Consider the following 12565-nt stretch of genomic DNA (forward strand, 5'->3'; position numbering starts at 1 on the left):
TGAGCAATGCTTTTTCTTCAAATTTTTTTTGCTCTTGGAGGAGGTGTTTGGTTATAAATACCTTAAAAGAATAAACAAAATTTCACGAGAATAAAATGCATAGGTGGCTGTGTAAAGCTAAAAGACAAGAACCAGAGCTAGATTAAGTACAGTACTATAATTCCTTTTTGTGGTTAGACAAACATATACTTTATAAAGTGCTCCCCATTGATATATCTAGTACCCACCTGGCACTAGATATAGTTATTACAGTAGTATTGACTATATTCCCTCTGCTGCACTTCACATCCCCATGACTATTCTGCAACTACCCATCTGTACTTCTCAATCTCTTCACCTCTTTCACCCAGTCTCCCAACCTCCTCCTCTCTGGGTCTGTGAGTCTGTTTCAATTTTGTTTGCTCATTTATTTTTTCCTTTAGATTCTACATATAAGTGAAATCATATGGTATTTGTCTTTTTCTGACTGACTTAATTTACTTAGCGTGGTACCCTCTAGGTCCATTCATTCTGTTGCAAATGGTGAGATTTCATTCTTTTTTATGGCCAAGTAATATTCCATCGTATATGTGCATCACAACAGTTTTTGGTTTGCAGGCCGATGCTCAATCCCCTGAGCCACACCAGCTAGGGTTATCACAACTTTTTTTATCCACTCGTCTATGGATGGGCACTTGGGTTGCTTCTGTATCTTGGCTATTGTAAACAATTCTCCAGTGAACACCAGGGTGCATATATTCTTTGGAATTAGTGGTTTGGGTTTGTTTGGATATACACCCAGAAGTGGAATCGCTGGATCACGATGCAGTTCCATTTTTAATTTTTTGAGGAAACTCCATACTGCTTATAACTTCTTGAAGAAGATGGTAATGGACATTGGGCCAATGTTGACAGTACTTATGATTAAAACAAATTTTCTTTGAGTTTGTTACATTAGCTAAAGAAACATGACTCTAGAAAGCAGATACATGGGAATTAATATACATTTCTTAACAGAGCAAGTTAGAGGTTTGTAGGAAACCATCTAAGGAACTAAGAAATAGAAATAGTCTTAGTACTGAAATTTAACATGCTCTTTGTTTTTTAATCTTACTGAAGGAAGGCTACATTAAAATACCATTCTTTTCGTTTTGAAAACTAATTGTTTCTGTTAGGGGCTGCTCAAGGCAACATATATAGATTAATGTAGTTAAAATTTGACTTCAGTATCATTACCTCTTTGCTCTCTTTCAGGGATTCATTTTTCAGCAAGTACTCAGTTTTAGTCATTCCAGAAAATTTCATCCAAGTGTAGGTCTCTACTATCTGATTTCCTGGACTCGGTTCTCCTTGTTTCATTTTTGCCTTTTTCTATGGCATTTGTCTTTTCCCCCTTTCCCATATCCCGCTCACTTGTTGAATATCTTTCTTTCTAATCTATATGCTCTGTGAAGGCAAGAATACCATCTGATTTATTCAATCGCTGAAACACAGTGACCGGTAGGATATAATTGTTTATAATTATTTGTTAAATTTATTTACTTGACTACCTTTTTGGGAGAATTCGCATTCTCTTTAATTTAAAAAATGAAACTCGGTGCTGTTGATTGAGTTGAAATGGAATAAAATTAGTTTTATGAGGCCAGGAGGAAAGACTTCAAAAGAAAAATACAGGATGTCATTTTCAGGAATTTCAAGAATCAAGAGAAACATTATTTTTGTTCTAGTAGGTTATCTGCACCTCATTGCGCAGTACAACCTTCCTTGCCTTTACCAGTTCTGTCATTTCAGCTACAAGTTTCAGTTGGTATCTCTGTCTCCTGCTACCTCCTTCCCTATTCCCAAGTTTAGTAACTTCATTGAAATTAAGACCCTGAGTAGTATACAGTTGAACAAAATCTCACATGTGAAAATCAAGGTTTATAAAGCAATCTGGGGGACTTGTAATTCAATTAAAAAGGTTTATCAAATTCCTTTAAAGTGTTAGTTTCCCTAGTCTAGCCTACAGTGTCGTTTTAGCTGACAAGAAAGTGCAACTTTTCAGACTGCAACTAAACACTGTATCAGCAGATTTTTTTTTTTCCCGAACGTAAGAAAAGTCAAGGAAAGATGTAAGAATAAACACAGAGATCCAGCCCACCTCACATCCCATCATTGTCTCCATTCCAACGTTGCTTCTTCTTCCACTGCTGTGTCATTTACTCCAATAATTAATGTCAATGGGAAAAAAAATGAGACCCTTGCCCTACGCCCTTTTCCTTCTCAGGTTTATGCATGGGAGAGGATCGGCGGCGGGTTGCACGATTTCCACAAAGCGCATTTAACAACTGTCTAAGTTAGAATATCCAGACACTGTCTCCCCTTGAAAAAGTGGGGAAAAGTCAGCTTGGCTTAGTTTGTGGTATTGTAGCTCACACAATGGGACCTAGCACCGGGGACCTTTGTACCGTTTAGAGTCCCTCAAACTCTTACTTTCAATTAAGAAGGGAAAACAAAATCTTCAAGGGAGCGGGAGTGGGAGGGTTGTGTACAAGTTAGTGAACAAGAACACTCCGGGCACACGGAGTTCAACAGTAGAGGGCACAATACCCACTGTCAACGGCCACTCTTGGGCTGCAAGGAGGGGCATAACGTAAGGATCTCTGGGGCTTGTAGTTCGCCTATTTCCGCCGGGCCTGTCCGTCCCCGCAATGGCACTACAACTCCCAGGGTGCACCGCGGCCTCGCTTCTCCACCTCCCCCTCTCCGAGACCAGCGCAGGAACCCCCAGTGAAACTGCCCCTGCCCCGCCCTCGTACGCACGCGTCACGGTTTGTTTACTCTGAGGCCCCGCCTCCCCTTCGTCCTCCAGCTCTCTCCACTCCTCCCAAGATTGCTGTCCGGCTAGTAATGCATATTCATGAGGCTCACGTGGAGCGCCCTGCCCGCCTCCCGCTCCCCGTGCGTGATTAATATTCAATGAGCCGAGCTTCGCGGCTGGGTCGCGGGCGTGAGGTGCGAGCGGGCGGGGCCTGCGAGCGGGAGCCTCGACCCGGGTGGGGAGGGCGTGTGTGGGGGGGGCGGTGGCGGCGAGTCGGGCGGGCGCGCGGGATGGAACACCGAGACACCGTCGGAATGCTCCGAATTGCCACATAATCCCCTGGAACGGCCGCGCCGAACGCCATTGGCTTCTCCCTTCTCCCCGCGCCACCGTCTCCCACCTCCGCCTCACCGCTCCCTCTCCTCCCGCTGCCTCCGGAGCTGGGGGGGAAGCGCGAAGCCCCACTGCAATGGAGCCCGCCGCTGCGGCCACGGCGCAGCGACTCCCAGAGATCAGCAGGGAGGACCGAGCTCCGGCTCCGGCGGCGGCAGCGGCGGCAGCTCTGGCGGCGGCAGCCGGGGGCGGCCGGAGCCCGGAGCCAGCGCTGACCCCCGCGGCGCCAAGCGGCGGGGCGCGGGAAGAGGCCCCCGGCGAGGTGCAGCCGGGGCCGCTGCCGGGCAGAACGGGAGGCACGGGTCGCAGGAGGCGGCGCGGCGCGCCCCAACCCACCGCTGGCGGGGCTGCTCCGGTGTCCGGGGCTGGCAGCGGCGCCAACTCCCTCTTGCTAAGGAGAGGGCGGCTGAAGAGGAATCTGTCCGCGACCGCCACCGCCTCGTTGTCCGCTTCGGCCGCTGCCGCCTCGCACTCCCCCGGCGCCGCCGGCCTCTCCGCCTCCTGCTCGGCCTCGGCGTCGCTCTGCACCCGGAGCCTGGACAGGAAGACGCTGCTCCTGAAGCACCGGCAGCTGCTGCAGCTGCAGCCCTCGGACCGGGACTGGGTGAGGCACCAGCTTCAGCGGGGCTGCGTGCACGTCTTCGACCGCCACTTGGCCTCTACCTACCTGCGCCCGGTGCTCTGCACGCTGGACACCACGGCCGGCGAGGTGGCCGCCCGCCTGCTGCAGGTGGGCCACAAAGGCGGCGGCGTGGTGAAGGTGCTGGGCAAGGGGCCCCCTGACGCCGGCCCCCGGCTCGCGCCCGCCGAGCCGCCCCCCGCGAAGAGCGCGCCGACTGCCGTCGGGGCCCCGCCGCGCGCGCCGCCCGCCGACCTGCCGCTGCCCGCGGGTCCGGCCGGGTGGGCGCGCGGCGCCTCTGGCGTCAGCCCCGCGCTCTCGGATTCCAGCCCCTGCGAGCCCGGCACCCCGCGTCCCCTGGACGGCGCGGCCGCAGGCCGAGCCTCCGACACCGAGAGCTTCAGCCTGAGCCCCAGCGCCGACAGCGTGTCCGACCGGCTGGACCCCTACAGCAGCGGCGGCGGCTCCTCCTCGTCGTCGTCGTCGTCGTCGTCCGAGGAGCTCGAGGCCGACCCGGCCCTGAGCCCAGCGGGAGGTCCGGGCCAGCCCTGCCTGCCGGACCGCTCCGCGCACACCCGTCCCGGAGCGAGCGCCCGGCCGCCTTCCCCGACGGCCTCCCCGCTTCCGCTGCAGCCAAAAGCCCCGACGGCCTCCCCGCCTCTGCTGCAGCCAAAAGCCCCGACGGCCTCCCCGCCTCTGCTGCAGCCAAAAGCCCCGACGGCCTCCCCGCCTCTGCTGCAGCCAAAAGCCCCGACGGCCGTCGACTGCCCGGACGGGGCCACCCGCGATCCGCCTAGGGAGGAAAAGGCGGCGGCAGCCGTGGCCCCTGGCCGTCCCCGGCCTATCCCGGGTGGGACCGGCGCGACCGCGGAGAAGGCGCCTTCGCCCCCCACCCTTTACGTGCAGCTCCACGGAGAAACCACCCGGCGCCTGGAGGCGGACGAGAAGCCCTTGCAGATCCAAAATGACTACCTCTTTCAACTGGGATTTGGGGAGTTGTGGAGGGTGCAGGAGGAAGGCATGGACTCGGAGATTGGCTGCCTCATTCGCTTCTATGCAGGTAAGGAAACCACCTGCGCTTGGACGTTTGGGGTGTCAACACTAACAGGTCCCGAAAACGGAGCCAAGTCGGGGTCTGTTGGCCCTAAAGTAAGCTCACGTCCTCGGCAGTCTTTGTTAGTTCGTTACAGCTTTCGCGGGTAATCTGTGTAATACTCAGTTGAGCGATTAATTGTGGGGCCCGGAGGTTGGGAAGCCAGGAGGAGAAGGTGGCAGAGCCACCAGGGGTATAGGAAGCAGAGGCTCCTGAAAGAGGCGATAGTTCACATCACAATGAACCAGCTGCCTTCAGGCCCCTTTTCCGGGGCGTGTTGGGGTTTGGGGGCAGTTTGGGATTTCAGGTAAACTATCACGTGCACTTAATACCGAGAGAGGAAAATAGCCAGCGGCAGTGCTGGAGGACACTCTCCGCGCCCTCGACTGGCCGCGGTTTGCCATTCCAGGCGTCCCAGACCCCCTGGAGCTCCTTGCTTGTCACCTGGCTCACGTTCAGCGCTCTGCCCTGCCGCTTTGCCCTCTTAGTCCTTGTTAGAAACCTAAAAGATGGGATCCTTTCAGTTATACTTTTTCCCAGTGCTATTTTTTTTTTTTTTGGCTCTATCTCAGTTTTCTCTGCAAGTTTGAATCTTGAGACATAAGTGATTTTGCCTATTTCTCTCATTTCTTACTTACAGCCTTTATATAGCCAGAACTGACCATGGCAATGTGACTTGGAATAGGGATCACAGGAAGACTTTTTAAGTGGTTACTATCTCTTGAGAGGTTCTCTAAAATCCTCCTCATTCTTTTTTCAATTCAGTATTTAAAATATAAAAATTCAATTCCAGCTTTTTGATATACTTTACATATAAAATTCTTTAATGGTGACTAATGTTTCTCTCTTGGTAAATGAGGGAACTGTAGATCCTGGTTGTTATATTTGAGCTTTATAAGTTATTTTCTCACTCTGGTTTGAAGAATTATGTTCTTAGTGAGGGAATTTTATAAATTCAGCATAACCTAATTAAATCAGGAGAGTTAAATCTTCCCCAACTTTATGATTCTAGTTTGGGGAAAAATAATCATACTTGTAACTCATCTGTAGCCATTCATATTATTTAATATGCTTTTGGTCCAACTTGTGGCAGTTCAGTCAGTTTGAATGAAGAAATTTTTACTCCCATATTGAAATATGCACGACCAGTATTCCTGTTGAGATCTTCCTCTGAGTTTGATTGAAGTTTTTTCTGTAATTCAGGTGGATTTTTGGATTTTTGTCATATAAAAAAATCACAATGCAAGAGTATTTGGAATTTCTGAAGATAATATTGCAACTGGATGACATGACTTTAAAAGTTTATGGCCTAGAAAATAGGTGATTTTATTTTATATATAGGAACAACAATTATATCCTTTCCTTCTGTAGCTCATCTAATTTGTAAAATTACAGAAGTATTAGGCGGTAACCACACTTGGCCTGAGAATATTTTGTTAACATGAAAATGATAAATGCCAATATAACCAAACTAATTACATTGAATAAAATGCACACACAGACATGCGGAACATATTAAATAGACAGTCTTGAACATATTCTGTATGGGAAGAGCTCTGCTTCCCTTGTTTTCTTCATGATTGGATATATTGATCATGATAAATGTTCATGGAAAGGTTTTGAGTGTCTCGGTAGTGAAATTTAAATCTTTGATTCCGCTCTTTATTGTTTCTTCAAGTATGTCTAAAATATTCAAAGTGAATGATACACAGGTGTATTTATTTTTTTTAACATCTATTATATTTCTCTGTAAAGATAACATCTTTCTGGTTAATTTTTGTGGTCTTTTTTTGTTCATGAAAAGCAGTACTCATCACTTCATTCTGAACTTACTTGCTTTATTTCTCTGTACACACCATAAATATATATAAATATACACCTCTGTGTATACGCTCATAAAAATAACTAAATAACTAATAGGAAGCCACACACAGTAGCCAACCTGTTTTAGATTATGAGGCCAGTGTACAGGTGTCCTAGAAGGAAGATGCCTAATTGTTATAAAGATGTATAATTGTTTATTTTTCTTACACAAAGTTGAGCTTATTTTAAGCCTATGTTAATATACCAAACATCTCTGTGTTAATATTCATTTGTAATAGAACAAAATTTAAAATGAGTCCCACTTCTGCAAAAGAGTTTAGTTATTGACAAGCAAAAGGGCTAGTTGTATGGTGGTCTTATTTATTATGCATGGGAACATCTTCAGAACTTCAAATGTAGCAGAAGTTTGCATCAAGCTGGAGGAGATTCCTGGAAATTACTCCTGTGTTGCAGTGGAATGTAGGACACCCACTGGAAACTGTTACATTTTGGTAGTAATTTTTTCCCTTAGGAAGAAGAGAATTAATGTTTGTTTTAGATGACACCCTTAAAGAGGGTGTTTTTTTTGTTGTTGTTGTTTTTTTAATACCCCACATTTGCTTTTGTAATGTTACATGTAACTTACTCTTGCATTGAGTGCTACATATCTTTTTGTTTATATTTGTACTTGGGATTAAGGATCAATTAGGAAGTTATCTTTGAAGCTTTTTGAATATCTTCCTGTATTTAAATTGAGCTTGTTACCTGCTGTCAATCTATTTAGTCAGCTTTGAGAAGTTCTTGTTTAGCAGATCACTTTCATTCTCTTGAGGGTGACCTTTCAATTATAATTTAGTATTTATTACCTGTCTCAAGTTATGTTTAAAAGGCTTTGAAAGCCATTTGTGGTTGCTTTGAATATTTAAATATTTATTTGGGTAAAGTAAAATGAAAGCCTTTAAGGAACTAGGAGGTGTTGGACAAAAAAGTACTTAATTACAAGGTTGTTAAGGAAAATTTAGTTTGAAAATTGTTATTGCATCTATCAAGCAACCATTTTTTTTGTTGTTGATTTAAAATATGAAAAAATTTAAATGGCTTTCTCTGAAGTTATTTGGCTTAAGTATGGTAAGTATATGAACATTTAATTTCCTTTTAAAATCAGCCATCTTAAATTCTACCTTAAAGAGAGTAATTTTAGGTTAAAAAATTCAAGAATTTAAGTCACTTCAGTTAAGTTATTTCCTTAAAAACATTAATGAGCTTGTGTTTTGGACCCCCTGGGGATCCTGAGTCACTGATAAAGTGCAGTATTAAACTGTATTTTTTATGTTTTTGACTTTCTACCACCTTTGAGGTTTTAGTAGTGCTTTCTCTGCTCTAAAAGAGAAATATTCGAACTGTTTCAGTTCGAATTTTAATAGTGGGAAAGGATGTTGACAGAATGGAGAGCACGTCCACTGTGCTGAGTGAATCTTGGACAAGATATTTTTATGTGTGACTTCTTGGGATTGCTCAGAGCACTCTCCTTACCCCTCTCATATTTCTCCTCTTTTTCTCTTCTGGGAATGATCAAACCTTACATGGTTTCCTACATGGAAACCAAGAAGGGGTGGTTCAGCATTAAGCTGTAGTATTGACAAGCAGGCTCTTATTACTGTAATTACAGCAGCATTGAGTAACGTGGTATGAACATGTGACACCAGTGTGTACCTGAGCAGTCCTTTTAATTTTAAGCACAAAAGGTTTAACTTCATCTTTTATATTTAAGTTTTATGTTTGTTTTTATGTGAAGGGCATGATGTCTTTTCCTTCATAATCGGTTCAATAGCATCTATTAGTATATTGGGTTTTATTTTCTTCAGGCATTTTCAAGGGCTTTCACATAAATTTGTCTCATTTATCCTTTCAAAAACATTAGGGAGGAGTCTGTGTCAGTCTTCTTTTCAGATGGAGAAACTGATGCCCAGAGAGGTTCCACCCTTGCTTGTGGTTTTTCAGTCCTTGGCAGAGCTGAGAATAGAGACCTTGGTTATTCTGTTTTGCAATTCATGTCACTTTCCATGAATTGATGCTGAATTTCATTTACACTTGAATTTTCACTTTGTTGAAAGCATTTAGGAAATATGCTATTTTTGTTGGTGATGAGGTGATACCCTCTAGTGCAAAGTGGCGTTCATTGTGAAATGTGAAGGGCTCTATTTTTATCATACTGTCTTTAAAAACATAAAGAACCAAAACTGGCAAATAAGTAGACAGGATAGAAAGGGTACTAAAGTGTTCTAAATATCCTGGTTGCAAATAGTCGTACTTGCATTTAGGGTGGTATGATAAAAAGTTTACCTAATGATTCTCTGTTTTCTTATTCAAGCATGCCTTATTTGTTACCCTTTAAATCTTACTGAGTATAGAGAATTAACACTTCATCTGAAAAGTGGATAACTTGAGGCTGGAGATGTGACAATGTAGTTCCTTATAAAGTATTGGGAAAAAAACCTATCGTGAAAGATTTGCTTAAACCTTGTATTTTAAAATAAGTTATTTGTACTTTAGTGATCCATACTGGTTTATTGGGGTTACTATGCTGTTGTACAGTTTTTTGTAAAGAATAATTTATATGTTGTATAGAGGTAGAGAGCTATTGCCCCTGAATTTCATAGTTATTCCTAAAAGGGTGTCATTTGTGCTCATTGAAATAATTGTAGGGAGAGTAGATGTGTGTAAATAAGTTTATAAAGTTTCTGCATTAAAAGTTGTATTGTTGCTGTACAATTGGTAAATCAACCTCCATAAATGATATCCAAAGATTGTTAGTTTTTAAAATGTAAGGTGTTTTTGTTGTTTCTTATTCTCTTCCTTTTTAGAGCCCTGAATTTATTGTTAACATAACATACATTGACATTGTATATGACCCAAGCTTAGCATAATACTTGGCATTTTAGTTTAAACATTTGTTGACTTGAATTTGTGGAATTTTGTTAAGCAGCTGGTGGTGTGTGTCCTGACTCTTCAGCCTGCCACATTTGGGTCCCCAGGGACATGTTAAACACATAGGCACAGACGCATTTCTCCTGTGGCAGGAGGTTTGAGATGTGCCACATACTATTAATATCTTCTGTTTCATGTGAGTGAAGCTCTGTGTGGATTTTTAGAGAGCAGTTCTCAAAATTTTCTTCCAGTTAACAGGTGTTCCCCACCTCCCCTTTTCAGAGGCATCTCTTCAACTTTGAGATGAATTTAATGAGGCATCTGTCACATGAGGCATCTTAGATTTAATGATTTTGTTATGTGCCAGGGTTGAACACAGTTCAGTCTCTCTGGACAAGAGAAGGGTTTAATTGTACTGCAAACGTTGAAGAGACCCTGAAGCCACTCAATAGAAATGCTTTTTCTTTACAGAAACGCCTGACATTTTGAAAAAGAGAAAGAGATGTTATCAAAATGTCCAAAACAGTCTGGGAAAATGGAGCCAAAAAAAAAAAAAAGAGTCATCCCGCCTTCTAAATGCTACTCCACCCCTTCCATCCCAGGCGTCTGGTACACAGTGGTAATGAAGGGTGTTGAACCTGGCCTCCTGTCCCTGTGCTCCTAGGGCAGACCCTTTTTTATTCTTACCTTTGGTCTTCTAAAGATAGTATAATTAAAACAAAACCAAAAAATCGACCATGTGGATTCTTTAGATAGACGTATAAGGTATTTATGACCCAAGTCTGTGTGATTGCTTATATTTGGGTTTGTAGGAAACGTCCTCTAGACTCTGGAATATTGTGATAAATTGAAACTCATGGATCTGGGAAGAACAGACTTTAATGATACTTTGATTAAAAAACATTAGGATATTTGTTTAACCATGAAATAGCAGCTCTTTCAAATAGTATGATACGGCACTTTAGAATCAAGCATAGTAACATTTACTGGATTACTGAAGTGCTATACTTTGATTTAGAGATAGGATGGTTTTGTTATATATCATTTTTACATAGAGGGAGGGGCAAAAGGTTTACAGTTGTGAGCACACAAAACACATTTTATTCATGTATTATTTATTAACTTCCATATGAACAACTGTAAACCTACTTTTGCCTCACTTGTATAATATATATGCCTGGTATATCTTTTAGTACATTAAATAAAACAAAGCATAATCGTCCCAAAACTCCACAATAATGCTGAAATAACAATTACCCTGTTGTGTTTTCACACTTGAGGTTGCTTTAATATATTATAAAGTGCATTTAATGATGAAGTGTGTTGCTGAGGTACAAGTCCAGTGTTCTTTAAGTTTGGAACCTCAAAGTTATATTGGGTGTACTCTATTTGTAGGTTGTACATATTTTATGCGTTTGTAAATGTCAATACTTTACAAAAACAAGCAGACAAACAAAAAATCCAGAATTTTTGTCATATGCTTTTCTGGCTGAAGTTTATAAAAGTAAATTAGTCTCATTTCCAGTTGTATGAAAGTGCTCAGTTCATTGAAGATTGAATAAAATTCAAAACATGGTATTTATTGGAAAAAATCTGCATATGAGTGGAACCCCACAATTCAAACCCTTGTTGTTCAAGGGTCAGGTGTAATTTGGTTTTGGACCATTTCAATAATGTGTGAAAAGTCTAATTAGAAATGTGAACTTTGAAATAATTTAAGTTGGTTGATTTTTTTTCCTCTTGAATTCTTTTCAAGAATGAATAGTTTTGCATTTATTGTTGTCTATTTCTGCTGATTTGATAAAACTAGTGAAGAGCAGTTAGAGAATGAATATTTTCCTATACCTGCCTTCGTTAATAATGTTAGAATGTTTGGGCTTTCTTTTCAAATATGAGACATGTTTTTAAATACAGAAAAAGAACATATGATATGTACTTTCATTGCCTATTTAATAGGTATCTGGATTTTACAATCACTTCACATCTGATGCATAGTCCAGAGAACAAACTTTTATACACAGAACCAATCTTTTACCTTTATTGTCAATTATGAGAAATATATTCCTAAGAAATTCTTTGTTTCCATCCATATGTTTTGAGAGCGTATCTGACTGTACCTTAGTGCTTGAATGGGAGCTATGTTATGGTTCTTGAGTTTGGCTCCTGTGTCCAGGGATCAGGTGAAAGTAACCTTGTTCTTTTCAAAAACAGCTTTGGGGAAGAATTTGTACCATTTTATCTCACACTGACTGAGGAAAATGGTCTGTCATTTAAGGAAGCTAGTCTGAGAGTTGGGAAACTTGGTTTAACTTTGGGCATTTAACCTGTTCTGTCTGGGCTGTGCTTTTCTCCTGAGTAAAATGATGAGCTTGCAGTAGGAGGAATCTGAGGTCTCTTCTAACTCTGAACATTCTGGGGCCCCATTACAAAGCCTGCTCTTCACACGAGAAGGACTAAGTGGTGTAGTTTTCAGTTCTCTCAGACCTGTCCTTGGGTTTAAGATGGTCAAATCTGCCTTTTCCCAAGAGGAAGGCGTGGGCTTGGACTTATCGCACGCAAGACAGCCTGAGGTTGCCAGCCAAAACAGACCACCTTGTGGTGTGGATTAGGACTAGTGACAGAGTAGATAATGTTGGATTGACCCTCTCCCTGCCAGCCCTTACTCCTCAAAGTCGACTTCTTTGTGCTAGAGATGAATTTAGAGAAATACATCCTTTTAAAGATTAAGCAAGATTTTTACCTTGCCTTACAAAGCAGGATAGTTTCATAATCCAGTTTATAAAGTTTGCTGTAATGGTAACTCAATTCGAGGGCTCCAAACATGCAAAATTTACTGGTTTGTTAACTTCAGTTCACAGTGAGCTGTGTGCCTGTCTACTTGTGCCTAGAGTCAGTAGGAGAAAAAGCACTGAAAAGAAAATGACCTTTTTGTATTGTTATTTTGATTGTA

General features: G+C 42.8%; 1 protein-coding gene across 1 annotated transcript in view; it reads left to right on the forward strand.

The window, feature by feature from the left end:
* The first annotated feature begins 3042 nt into the window (after positions 1 to 3042).
* PHLPP1 (PH domain and leucine rich repeat protein phosphatase 1) overlaps positions 3043 to 12565 on the forward strand; it is a 174039-nt gene continuing 164516 nt past the window's right edge. The window contains exons 1-2 of the mRNA XM_054583763.1: positions 3043 to 4395; positions 4504 to 4851. Of these exons, the coding sequence (XP_054439738.1) occupies positions 3249 to 4395; positions 4504 to 4851 (1495 nt within the window). The 5' untranslated portion in view covers positions 3043 to 3248. The remainder of the gene's footprint in view (positions 4396 to 4503; positions 4852 to 12565) is intronic.

This window comes from Pteronotus mesoamericanus, unplaced genomic scaffold (assembly GCF_021234165.1).
Source record: "Pteronotus mesoamericanus isolate MK-2021 breed Mesoamerican mustached bat unplaced genomic scaffold, CSHL_Meso_final contig_74, whole genome shotgun sequence".
Lineage (NCBI taxonomy): Eukaryota > Metazoa > Chordata > Mammalia > Chiroptera > Mormoopidae > Pteronotus > Pteronotus mesoamericanus.